Source organism: Schistocerca nitens, chromosome 1 (assembly GCF_023898315.1).
Source record: "Schistocerca nitens isolate TAMUIC-IGC-003100 chromosome 1, iqSchNite1.1, whole genome shotgun sequence".
Lineage (NCBI taxonomy): Eukaryota > Metazoa > Arthropoda > Insecta > Orthoptera > Acrididae > Schistocerca > Schistocerca nitens.
In genome coordinates, this window is record NC_064614.1 from 524,174,040 (window position 1) to 524,188,558 (window position 14,519).

At 36.1% G+C, this 14,519-nt stretch overlaps 1 protein-coding gene across 2 annotated transcripts in view; it reads left to right on the top strand.

Moving 5' to 3' along the window:
• Positions 1–11,655, top strand: part of LOC126253385 (transcription initiation factor TFIID subunit 4) — a 202,753-nt gene extending 191,098 nt beyond the window's left edge. For both annotated transcript variants that reach the window (XM_049954690.1, XM_049954682.1), the window contains one exon: positions 7,870–11,655. In XM_049954690.1, the coding sequence (XP_049810647.1) occupies positions 7,870–7,983 (114 nt within the window). In that variant the 3' untranslated portion in view covers positions 7,984–11,655. The remainder of the gene's footprint in view (positions 1–7,869) is intronic.
• Positions 11,656–14,519: the final 2,864 nt, after the last annotated feature.

The window sequence follows — 14,519 nt, forward strand, 5'->3', positions numbered from 1 at the left end:
CACAAGGGTCCCAACTAATTTCTATCAGTGACTCTCCATCCAAAGTAACTGCTGCATCCTCTACACCAAGAAACCCTCAATCCAGTCACAAATTGTGTTTGATGTCTCATACAATTGTCCTTTTGTTAACAGCTTTGTTAATGCTTTTCAGAAGTCAAGAAGTACAGCATCCACCATATTCTTTCAGGATGCAACATGAGAAAAGCACAAATTGAGTTTCACTTGATCAGTATTTTCAGAATTCATGCTGGATGGCATGAAAGATGTAATTATGTACAAGTTCAGAATATGGTCTAGGATTCTACAACAGATGGAACATGTTTTTATACCCTTCTTTACTAGGGTGTGGCCTGTGCTTTCCAACCACTGGAGACGGTTTTCTTGTTAAAGGAATCTGCAGTATATTGTTATTAAAATGGGATCCAACACATGCTGAGAATGTATACAGGATGTCTCAAGGGGAATGGTCACCATTCAGGGATATGATGGGAACATTCATTTGAAGCAAAAAATTTCATATGGGCATGTGGCCTATTCCAAATGGTTTCCAAGATAGAACAACATAATGTACATTGTTGTTGTTGTTTATTTTCTTTATTATTCAGTACAGTGTCAGTTTTACACAGGTACAACAGTTAGTCAGTATTACCGTATGCAGTTTAGAAAATATCAATTGAAAAATTCACATTTGTAACATATTCAGTAAGCAGTATCATCCACGTCACATTACAGCTGTTGAACATTTCACATACAAATTCGAATATCCCACAATCAACTTCAGTGCACTTGGGCACTCGTGGGAGAATATATTGTGTTGCTTGTCTGAGAGGCTCTGCACAGTCCGTAATGAGGGCAGCAATGTCAGTAATGTGACCAAGCAGTTCATTTCACATATTCAACTTTCATTTGTACCCGTCAGACTTCATTCAAAAAAATCCAGTGGTGTTAGATACTACCATGACCAATCCAGTGATTAGGCGAAGAGCGGTCGAGATATTCCTTCAAATGTCTGATAAAATGTGGAGCAGCTGGAAGTACATTGCAGCCTGCATGGCCAAAGGAATGTCCTTGAAGAATTCAACAAACGAATTTGCCAAAAAATTTAAGTAATTCTGTCCCTTTATGTGCTCTTCTAAAATGACTGGACCTATCAACCTTACCAGTCATGAATTTTTCTGTACTCACAAATGATTATTATGTATCTTGTTGATTCCATTCCATGTAAATGTGGCTTCATCCATGAATAGTGTTAATGGAAGCAAATGACAATAGTTTTAACCAGTGACAAAATTCAAGTCACATGGCATTGTCGCCAACATGGAGATCGTGGACACACATGTGTAATGGGTACAAGTTTTCCAAGTGTAATGTTCACCATACACATATTTGTGGGACATTGATATGTGCAGAAAGTAGCTGTATGCTGGTAGTGGGACTACGCTGCACACATTTCAGCAATGTGGTGCTTTTCCTGCACAGGTTGTTGGATTATCTTTCAGAAGAAAAATGGGAAATTGGAAGAATACCTATTTCAGACATGTGCTGAAAACTGGAAAACCTCAACAATCAGTAGTTCGACATGTCGGAAAGCCCAACATTATTCTTCAACAGCGGCAGGAGCACTACCTTCACTTAAGGTGTAAACATCCCCCACATATGCATATTCTTCATTAGTGTACATGCGTGTGGCATTTCAGCCAGCACTTGCACAGACACAGTTAAGTGATGCTTCTGATACACTCTCAATCCCAGCAGTACTACACTCATAATCTGCCATGGGCAACTGCACATTGAATGGGGTAATTTAATGGCAGAAATACATCCTGAGCAAAGAGGTTGAAAGCAATGAGGTAGGAGGTGCTACAATAATATGTCAAAGAGGTTGGGTGGGTAAAAGACGTATGTGTGTGCCACTAGTCTAGAAGCAGCTGTGTTCTATCTTGGAAACCATTCAGAATAGAGCATATGTCCATATGAAGTTAATTGTTTCAAATGAGTGTTCCTTTTGTGCTTCAAATGAGCGTTCCTTTTGTGCTTCAAATGAGCGTTCCTTTTGTGTACCTGAATATTGACCATTCCTCTTGGAGCATCCTGTAGAGTGTGACAGGGATTTCATGGGGCACTGGAGCCTTGTTTAATTAAATGATTTTTATTTTTTCCTATATCGTTCATTTTCAAAGTAGTGCGAGTAGTAATATAGGCGGTACTTCTATATCTTCCTTTGTAGATGAACATTTTTAAATGAAATTCAGCATACCTACTTTTGTTTTGCTGCTTGAAAATTCAGTTCCTGTCATCCATGAATGTACCAAAACTAACTTTGGTGCCACCTTTATATATGATTGGAATTTTTTTGAGTTTTTGAGAGAAATCTTTCGATAAGATTCTACTGCAAGAGTAATCAAAGTCTTCAGTTGTTGCCGTCTCGAAAGTCAGAATCATTCCATTCAACATCTCTCTCTGTAGCCGTATGCTTTAGACATTTCTTTACGCTAGCTGCTTTCCATGGATGTTCCCTTCCATCGTGAACTGTTCTTTTAGATACATGTCTATCAGTGCACAGTCAACTATTCTTCCAGATTTGCCTCTTTACCTAGCATATTGAACATGTAAATCTGCCAATGTGTTCTAACTACCCTTTGTACTTTAGTAATCATTGTTGATAAATTACATCATAGTCACCGGTACCAGTTTCAGGATGGTCATCCTCAAATAAGTCAGGTCTATTTGTTGACAGTAAGTCTAATATATCTCTCTTATGAGTGAGCTAAAAAGGCACTGAGGGATGTTTCACATGATGTATTGTCATGTCCACAACTTGCAAAACTGTAATTAACCCAATCAGTTATTGAATGAGTAAAGTCTTTTGCAGTGTTACAGTGTGACTGGAGCACATACCTACTGACAAACCTTGGTTTTCTCTACTGTTTACCGTTACATTTGTGTTAAGTCTGGTGATCAGTGTACTGATCCAATTACACTTTTATGCTTGATGTTGATACTGTGTGTTATGCGAGCAATCTCACATGTAGCTTCAATTTTTATCTTGGTAGATTCGAGTGTCTTGTCTACTACTGCAATAGATACTCCGCATCCATTTCCCATTACCCTATCCTTTTAATATACACTTTAATTTATCACAAAATATCACTGCTTTCAATATCAGGTTTTAGCTTGCTTTCGGTGCCCAGTATTTATGTAAGCTCCACTGCCTTTTAGGATTGCTTCAAACTCTGAGCTTTCGCTTGCCAAGTACTCCTTACAATTTTAATCTTTAAAAGTCTTTTGCACATGCCACACACAATCGGCCACCTGACTAACATCCTCTGATTTTTAGTGCAACCCTGACCCACGTAAGGGTACTCAACAAATCATAACCCTATAGCATACATTTAGGAAGTCACAGCCTAGCTTTTCGTGGAACCTTCAGATTCTTTTTTTCAAGCCTTCTACTTGTCCCAGAACCAGGGGAGCCCCAATCTAGAGGCATTGCTGCAGATGATGAGCTTCTGTGAAACTCCATGTGCAAATCTGGTTATATCAACCCTTTTTTCCAGTTGCTGGAATTTTCCAAATGTGAACTTGGACCAGTTTCATCATTTATTCCAGTGTACACCACAATCTGCACTTGGATGCTTCTTATTCACTTAATGGCAACGAGAACAGCCTCTTAAATTTGTTTAGTCAGCCTTCGATTACCAAATCTTTGAACTACCAATGATTAGCAGGCCCCTGCCCTTTTACATTTGCTTTCTCTTGACACATGTCACAGCAAAGTTTCCAACAGGTGAAATAAGCCTCACTGGCTCAGGTTCAATGGAAGACAGCACATCAAACTTGTTGGTGAGGGGGCTGGATGTAATATCCTCTGCTTTCCCTGATCCCTGCCTCCCTTCACAGTTTCCCTAGTCCTACTACTGGCGCAGTGTTCACAGTCAAATGGCCAAGTGGTGGTAGATTATGTACTTTATACAGATGAGAAGTGTCTGTAGGAGAGGATGGTACTTGAGGCACACTGGTATTTCTCTCTCTCTCTCTCTCTCTCTCTCTCTCTCTCTCTCTCTCTGTATTTTGCCCAACACACCCATTTGAAGAAGCTTCCAGTCACCTGACAGCAGTCAGGGATTTCCAGCTGGTTATGAAGAGCAATTAAATAATTAAATCATTCTGTGCCCAAGTAGAGCATTGTCTGTGGAGCTGCATTCTGACTGATGCATTTTTATCTGAACACTAAGCAATTAATTTTAAATTAATTGCACATACACTAAGATGACAAAAGTCATGGGATACCTCCTAGCATTATATCAGAGCTCATTTTGCCTGGCGTAATGCAACGCAATGTGGCATGTACTCATAAAGTCATGGGATACCTCCTAGTATTGTGTTGGAGCTCATTTTGCCCAGTGTAGTGCAGAAACTCAGTGTGGCATGGACTCAACAAGTAGTGCTCACATCCATAAAAAAGGGCTACATACTCTTAACGGTATCGGCAACAAGAGAAATGGTGCAAAGATGGATTGCGAACTTCACACTTCTCTTACTACACTTGACTTACATGAAACTTTTAGCTGACCCTCTTCTCTGGCTATACGTCGATCTCCAAAACTTGTTCTCCGAAGAAATAATGCTGGTTAGAGGAACTAACAAATTCTCTCTCTCTCTCTCTCTCTCTCTCTCTCTCTCACTCACTCACTCTCTCACTAGAAATAACTCGGTAACCTCATACTTTCACTTCAGTTCAGGTGTATTTTCATCTCCACAAGTTTCACATAAACATACAAATTCTTGTAAGTCAACTACGACGACACCCATTAGATACAATTAAACTTAAATCACAATTGCTTGGTTTTAACAACCAAATAATTTATAGACGTCCCCTGCATCTCGCATCGTTCAGAGCTAAGATATGAAGTAAGTTAAAACTCTATATTCAAATGTTCATTTTTCTTTTATGTTTTTTTTTTCAACAATCTCATTCACTAACACAGCAAAGAGTAGCATTTAATTACTCCGTGTCCACTCCTACAGCGCCTGTGGCACTTGTGGCAAACACTTGTCAGTTCCGCTCGTCTGATGCAGCTCCTGTCTTCCCATGATAAACGTCAATCTTGCACACACCGACGTGTTGCGCAGTAAATAGTCTTTCTCTAATACTTATCTTTAAAATACACGTGTTCGAGGCGTCAGAAGGTCGAGTGGTTCCAGAATTTATGTGAAAATTCTCGAAGCACTACAATACAAAACATGTAACCATTTTAATTTATATCATGTCAGTAGATATATCAGAACATCATAGGAAGTGCTCATCCTATGTATAATTAATGAACAGACCCAAACCTTCCATCCTGTCTCTTGTTAATCAGTCTGGTGTTTACAGCAGGCACAAAGGTGGAATACAGAATGTTGTTCCTTGCAATAGAGTATTGTTGCTGTATAGCTACAGGGAAACGTAATTGACTTACAGCCTCACATTGTTTAAATACCTTGGAGTAATACTACAGAGAGAGAGAGATGGAGGAGGGGGGTCACATCATAGCGCAAGGTCACTGTTATGATCCATGGAACATGTAAATAACGAAACTAAAGTATGAAATTGAGTGGAAAAGTGAAACCACTAATTAATGGACCAGGTGCATGGAAGACAGGATTTTTGGGAGGATTCAGGGAAAGTGCATACAAGATGCTAGTACACACTATACCTGAGTACTTCTCCAGTTTTTAAGTCTTGTAAAGTAGATCTAACAACAGACATTGAAGCAGTTTGAAGACCACTGCTAGGATCATAACAGGTTTCTATAGCACATTGGAAATTGTGAAGATATCTCCAGAGTACTTAAATGGAAAAAGAGAGATTAATACATAAAGAGATACACACAGTCATTTTCCCACCTTGATTCATTTGAAAATGGAATAGTATGTGAATGGCTAACACTGGTACAAAGTACCATCTGCTATACACTGTACAGTGCCTTATGGTGTATGTATATGTAGCTGCAGAAGCTGTTTTAGAAGTCAGTTAGTAACAGATTGATTGTTGAAAGCTTGCTTTCATTGCCGTTAATTAAAAATTTTGATTTTTTATTACCAAAATCTGACTTCCGTGGTATTTGTGTAAAGAGGCATAGGAAATAAGCTAAATATCCATTCATGCGGGCTAATGTATCACACTTTTTGACTGCAGAGGCTTTATACACAAAAAAATGGAGTATCTGCTGAAATTACCATTGAAACCAATTTGACTTTCGGTTTTTTTCTCCTTTGTTGTAGCAGTATATGTCAAGAGTGTAGTTACAGAAGTAATTGCAGAAAACTTTATGCCTAAATTTATTGTAACTTTGAACTAACTGTGGATATTAACAATAATGAAAATGAGAAAAGACAGCTGGATCACTATTATAAACTTTGTAAAACAACAAAAATATGAAGTACCTTGCTGATTACTAGTTTATAGTATTAGGAGATTATTGCAAAGACAAAGAGTATATGAAAGATGTTTATTAGATAGCCACCTAAGTACAGAGTAAAAATCTTAGCCCACAAAATATTACAGGAAAGCATGCTTCAAAAAGCATCCTCAACATAGGAGTTTATATGTGTGTTTTCATAATACAGTTTTATTTTCCTCCCCTGTACAAGTGTTTTACTGTATCTGCTGAACTTGGTCAGGATGTGAAAATGAATGGTGTCAGGAGAAAACCTTTGGAAGAAAAGATGTTTCCATTCACAAGTGGACATTTTATTTCTCCAGAAGTCTATGCCTAAGGGATACACTACTCAAACTTGCTACAGTAACAGGAGGCTGGCACAGTTAAATTGAGAGATATTGCACCCCTAAAGGGAAGAACTAGCAGACATGTCCAGCCGCAGACTGGGCTGGCAGGCAAGAGAGCATTCTGAGTACAGATGCACTCTCACCAACCTGTCCAGCGTACCCCACGTGGCTGCCACCCATTACTCTTATTGGTGGGCAGAGGGTGCTTCAGTGGGTATCCCTCCATCAGCGGTACTCAACATAGCATTCTTATTCAGTAGTATTACCATGGGACAATGCTCATTGCGCAAACATCCAGTACTGTGCCGACCTAGGCTCAGCCACTGTCTTACCAAAGAGGCAGTACCGTTTGTCACATGAAAAATAACTAAAACAGAAATTTTGAAAACCTGTTCTCTCCTCTCAATAAAACTGCTCACCACACATACATCATACATCATACAGTGATAATGTGCATAAATATGACTACAGAATTTTATGCTTCATATTAAAGAATTGTGTAAGAGAAAAGTGACTTCGCATTTAACCCTGATTACATTGATGTACAGTGTCATACAAAAATTATGGATGCATCTATATTCACAGATAATAGTCCCTTATCCTCCTCCTCAACTGACCCACCCTGTTTTCCACCTATAATTTTGCTTTAGAAATGTAAGTTGATTTGTTTCTTTGTAACCTGCCACAAACCAACATAACCTGCTTTTGAAAAGTTTTCTATGAAGAACTTGTTTATCAGTTTGTTTAATTATTCAGAAGTGGTTCTCAAATATTGGTGTTTCACGTGGTATCACTGTGAATGGAGACTATTTCAAAGATGTAACTTGACTAGAAGGAGGGATTGTTTGATATACACATTCTGAGATGTGAAGGAACAGTTTGTTAATTGAGGGAAATGTGGAGGTAACAATTGTGACAATCGTGATGTCATTATTAACTGTCTCATATTTTCCTGTGAGAGAGCTTTGTAGTACTTGTGAATCATAGTTATTCTCATTTTACCTCGTGTCTCATTGTACTCATGTACATTAATATGAAATCATTTACTTCAAATTTTTTGAGTGTGTAATATATGTATATTGATGCTAATGTTTCAGCTACCAATGAGGCCAAGGTTGAAACGGGTGAACCTCAGAGACCTGCTTTTCCTGCTGGAACAGGAGAAGGAGACTTGCCGAAGTACTCTTCTGTATAAATCTTTCCTCAAGTGATTGTTGTTCTCACTTCTTGAGTGTTGCGATAGCCATGATTGTCATTGGCGTAAGTGCTGTGAATCTAAAACTTCTACTGGTGTCCTGATCCCTATTCTTCTCAGAGCTTTTATGAGATAATGACACTGTGAAAAAAGTGTGCAATGTTGGGTGAAATCAAATGTCTTGATTTAAAACAGGCAAGTCTTTCTTACTAAGCGTGAAATGCTGAACTTATACTTTGTGTAAATAAACGTAAGAAGAGTCATGGATGGGTTATTTGTTGAGTATCTTATGATAAAAGTGACAAAGTGCACGGCATCCCACTCCCAGGCGAACTTAATGTGTAATGAAATCTTCCTTTAAACTGATGAATGAATGTACTAACTTTTACATGAAGTCTAATTGTTACTTTCAGTACAAAGGCAGCCTTAAACACCAAAATTTTCATATCTTTTTTTCTGTGTTCAGAAAAAAATACTTTTCTTGTTAAATTTATTGCTTTAAATTGACTAGTGCACTGCTCTTTAGTAATGTGCTAATGTGAAACTTGGTGTACTATACTGTCATTTAAGATACTGAAAATCTTCCAGATTTGTAGCAGAATATTGCTAATACATTAAATTTTGTATTTTTATATTGTTAAAGACATTGCCTCAAACAATAGTGCACAATAGATTGAAGCTCCTGTTTCTTTTACAGTCTTGTATCTTACTGATTTGCCTGTTTTATAATTGATGTACAATTTTAAATGACTTGAGACTAGTGTAGTAAGTCCAGTGTCTTATTGAAACAAAAAAAATGAAAAAGAAAAAAAACGAAATAGGGGAAAATGAGTCATATGTATGTGTTGTTTCTGTAAAGTATAGGATAGTCTGTTCTACAGAGGAATCTAAGTCTTACCCTTAAGTTACCATGTATTATTATTATTTTTTATTTGTTGTTGAGATTACTGTAAATTGATAGTGAAATTATATGTGGTATGTTAACTTTAACTGATTGCCCAAATTAAGCTAATCAGTTCAATATGGCTACCCTACTTTTAATATTGCATCAAAACTGGCTTAACACTCGTATGTGTTAAATATTTTTAATTTTTTGTTTTAAATTTCCATGGATTGATCAGTAATTAGATTTATACAGATTTTTTAATCTTGTGCCGATGACTCATCTGTCTTACAAAAATGTGCAGTGTTTATTGTGATTAAATTTAAGAGCCAGATAATTTCACTGTACCTGAAGCATTTAAAATGTTATTTGTTACTGTTTTTTATAGATCTGGCTCTTTGCTTAATTCATGTGTGTTATTGCTGATGCACGTATACAGAAACACGCCTGGGAGTATAGAAAAATTGTAAATCCTATTTGCTAAGAGAGATTATTTGACAAAATTGTGTTCAGATTGGCACTGTTGTAATTTTCTTTAACGTGAGTTACTGTACATTTGACATTTAAGGCTTTTATGCAAGTAATGGACATCTTCCTTATAACCATGCATTTTATATTACTGAATGAATAATAATTGTCAGTGATATAACAACACTTATTATGCAAATTTGCAGTTATTTACTAGCTATTTTTTGGAATTTCAGAATGTTATTATTTCTTTGAGGTAGTCAGAAGTTTCCTTTCAGTGCAGATGAGCCTTAGCCAGAATAGTATCCTCTCTGACATAACAGAAACAATACTTCAATTAACTTTCTTCATATAATTTTGCTTGTATCATGACATAGAGGTTCAAGAGAGAGAGTGCTGCTGCAATAACAGTAATACTTTGCTGAATTACTTTCACTGTCCACCCAAGAGGTTCTGTGTGCTGCAGGAATAAGAAACTTCGATGCAAGTGGTTTTTGTGATTTGCGGAAGCCTTTAAATTCAAGAAACCCTATCTTGCAAATTATTTCCAAACAATCTGCTATTCTCATGTGTTCCGATTATTAGTGTTTATGTTCTTGTGTCAGCACAGTTACTGAAGAGTCTACAGTCTCAGTAGTCATCACATAAGGAAATTAATTGAATGAAAAAGTTTTTCGTATCTTACTCTATTACTCAATCATCTTATTTATTTGGTGTGAATACGTGTTTTTTTGCTGAATAAGATCTCCGCCGGAATTCTTAAACCCTAAAATAAATTCCAGTCTTATGTAACTCACAATATATTTTTGATGATGGAGGCTTTATCACACACGCTTAGGATTGTTATTCCCTCATGTAATTATGAAAAGTTTGTAACAATGTTTTTATACAAAAGAAGCAGTTGTTTCTTTCATTGTCAGTTATATTTTTATATTTGAACTGAGTAGTGTCAGAATAAGTGTAGCATCAGCCTGTTCCACAGTTGGTTTCTTCCTCTAATAAGTTGATTAGTAGAACAAGAAATATCCTTGCACTGGACACCATAAAGCACACAAATGATAAAATAAAAGTGCTGTTTCTGTATACTTCTATAACAGCGCATACTGAAAATAACAGCCGCTGACCCACTAGCCACTCTTTCAGATGCTGACTCTGTTCTGAAATTGTGGTAGACATTTGCTTATGCTATTTACAGATATTGTTCCTCTCAGAAATATGCAATGTTCATCACTTGCTTGAGACACTTAAATGTCAGCTGTACAAGAGCTGTATCACTGGTAATGCCTCCTAAGTGCAATTGTGCCTAGGCTGTTTCAGCCTGTAAAATTTCAAGGAGAACTTTGTGCTGTGCTACGTAGTGTAAATATATATATTTGTGTGTGTGTGTGTGTGTGTGTGTGTGTGTGTGTGAATTTTGATTGTTACCTGTAAGTGCCTATGGATTTGGCTCACAGTTGTCATCTTTCATGGCTTGATAGTGCCACTGTGGTGCTTTGTGAACTGAACAGAGAGAAAAAAAATGTTATGAAATAAGTGAACTCTGTTTTGTTGTTTATCAAGTCCAAAAAGTTTGTAATGAAGGTATGCTAGAACTATATTTATAGTTTTCATAAACTGAATATGTGGTGCATCTGCAGTGACTGTTCACAGTTTCTAACTCTGTGGATATAAAGAACAGATTGCACGTTCAGTTCAGCAGTTTTCATGTAAATAAATAGAAGTCTAGTATGTTGTACATAAACATGTAAATAATTGAACTGCGTATTAGTAATTAATTAACAATAGAACAGTTGTTATTTTCTATATTTCATGGGGCCATTTTGTGAGAATAGGTTGTTTTAATAACGGCAAAATACTTTTCTTTGTAAAATTGCTTCTTTGTGTGAAGTTACATTATTTGCTTATGTCGTATGTAATTTATCCGGTACCAAACGACTGAGACACCTTACGAATGTTTGCACTTGTGCAACACATCTCATTGTCAGTATTAATGTTGATTTGTTTTTCTGAGTTTTTAATCTAGAGAGGATCTGAGGATATATGTACATACTATTTAACATTTTTACATCCCAGTACAGTGACAGTGCTAGATAGTTTTAGTGATTTGTTCATTTTAAATGATGTAATTAAATGTGAACATATAATTTTGTCAAGGGATGAAGTTGCTACTTTGTTTGTTATGCCTAAGACATATGTAATAAGTGCATATGTTTAGAACATTTGTTGTTTCCTACTTCAGTGAAGCTCATAATCATGGCAACTATTAGGGCTCATATTGAGTTTATATATAGTAAATTTATATAAATATATACATATATATATATATCTAACAGAGTTACAAAGGAAAAAAGTAAATTTCGTAATGAAAGTTTTAAAAGATGTCCTTATTGCATACTAAATATTTTTCCTTTACATGTGTTACATGTTTCCTATTTTTTTCCCCGTTAATATTTCAAGTTTAACAGTGCACATTGTCATTCATCTCAAGAAAAGTTTATACGTTGTTGGTGTTGATAAAAGAATATTTTTATAGATCATTGTTGAACAGATACTGTTAAGCACACAGTAAAGAAGTTAGTTTTCAGAGAAATGATGAATCTCCACTAATATAGTGGTTCTCTGTGCATACATAGTTCCAAGAAGGTGGATTATCATTGCACTGGAAACACAGGGATAACAACTGCTGGTTCTTGGTGGGAAGGAGTGAACAACAGAAAAATTTGTACTTCGTTTTCTGTATGTCTTTATGTTGTTGCCTGGAAAAAAAAATGAAAGAGAGGGGCTGCACATTATTCATAACAGAAGTTTTCCGTGATATGAAACAAGAGTGTGTATTGAAACTCAAACTAATTACCTGTCATAGATCAAAATTTTGTATCATCTTGCAGTTTGTAAAATGACAACTGGATAAAGAATTCCAAAGCTGCAGATTGATAATCAGTAGGTAGATTGATTTATGTTATAAGTGAACCATCATTTTTCGGCAACATTTTGAATGTATAGACTCATGCTGTGTTTCTTCCGTATGTTCGTTCTTCTAAAGGAGAAATTGTGGAATATTTTGCTGTTGGTATGGCTGGTATGCAGATAAGCATATGAAGACAAAGGTTCATGCTTTACCCTAGTATGTTTTCTGCCTGTTAACATGCTTTTTTTTATCACTGAAAATTCTTGGTGTATATGGATACAAGAAGTCACATTCTGGTTGAGATTTCTCGATAGTAGATCCCAAAGTAACTGGTTGGGTGCACTGGTTCTCAGGTCAGAGGAAAGTGAGGGCACTCCAATTCCAACAGAACTGTGAGTCATGTGGCAATCTTGAATCCAAACTAACGTTTGGATTGATGACAGATTTAATTGTGTGAAATGTCTTTTTCCATGTATTGACTGTATACACAAGACAATCATTTAACATTGTTTTATTCCCTTGCCATTCAAGGAATCTAAACAAACACAGCATTTCTTGGAGTTCAGTTTCAACATGAAATGTTGATATGTTAAAATGCTCAACCGCTCTTTGCCTATCGTGATGTACAATTAAAAATGTATTGTGTTTTAAATGTGCAGTGGGGAAGATTGGGAATGGTAGTCTTGCTATTATGAAACAGAAACAAAATAACTACTGCAGGAATCTCTACTTTACACAGGGTATATAAGACCTTATACCTTATGAAATACTATGAGATAAATGCTTGAGCCTTTCAGTTAATCTAAAGCCAGAAAGAGTGTAAAGGGGAAGATCCAAAAATGTAACTTTTTCTTTTGTAATGCTCTGGATTGTTCTTAAATTTTATATTTCTTTCTGATACAGGTGCCCTTCATTCTGTATAGGTGTAATACAGTTTCTTATTTATAATAATGGGCTATATCCATCTTGTACTTTTGGTCATCAGTTAAAAAATAATTTTTTGTTTAAAAAGTCCGGCATAACTTCCCACTGAGCAACTGTTTAGAGATGTCCATGTCTATAGGACTCCGACATGTGGTGCATAGTGTGATGTAATACTTTACCTTCAATGGTACTTTTGCCTGTCTTTATGGCTATATAGTTCTTTTATGCTGTATCACACACATACACAATTAACAGTGAAAAATTGATCCTGTATTTCATTGCCACGTGAATTTTTCCATTTACAGTTGTCATTTTGAGGTTCCTTACATATTATTCCTGTCTCTTGTAGTGTACATGTCTCACATAGCAAGACTTTCATTTTAATTAATTGTGTTTGCTATCCTGTTGTACTCTTCCTGGAACTTTGTCATTAAGTACGCTATGATTATAGTCATTATATTATGATGTAAAGACTGGGAGAAATCAATGCAATATTCAAGCATTTCTGTGATTTCACAGTGTTTTATGCAATAGTGTAGCAGTGCTGGGTACAGGAAACCTACAGGGGAAGGTTAGTAGCAAATATACAAGATTTGAATAAACAAGAGAAATTGTGAAAGTACTGAAGAAGAGTTCAAATAATGTACATTTATGTAGCTTTGGATAATATGAAACTGAAGAACTCAGTTTTCTCTGTGGATCAAGGAAACAAATTATCTCAGTAAGTTGGCATATCAAACGAATTCAAGCTATAATAGGCTCTGTACTTTCCAGGCATTGTGTAAGTGAAATTCATGACATCATCTGTTCTTACACATTAACAGAATAAAAGAAGAAGAAGAATAGAAGGCTAGTATAATTGGGTGGCATTTGCATGACATAACATAAATAAAATGGTAAACAACTTATTTGAAATGTGTGACAGGCTAACCAGTTGTTATGAATCTACCATGAAAGAATGATACACATTGTATGTGAAATGCTGAAACAGCTATCATAGAGAGGAAATTAGATGAAACTATTGCATGTAAGGTGCAGAATACCTCCTTCCAAATGACCATGCTACATTTCTTTCTTTCTATCGTGAAAGAGTAATGAATTACTTTGTTAACACAGAAGGTAAGTAGCTATCGGTGGTAAAATACCTCTGAAAAGAATATAAGAAACCATTATTAATGTGAAATTTAGTGCCATTGATTGGCTGGAGAAAAGACAAATGTGATGCAAAATCATCTGCAGTTTTTCACATTTGTGGATATGGGGTTCGCATGTTTTTGACTAAGTGCACTTTCTTACTGTTTTTACTCTCAGTAACCTTAATAGTACTTCCTACTTTAAACCTACTCCTACATGTTGCAAAGGAAACACT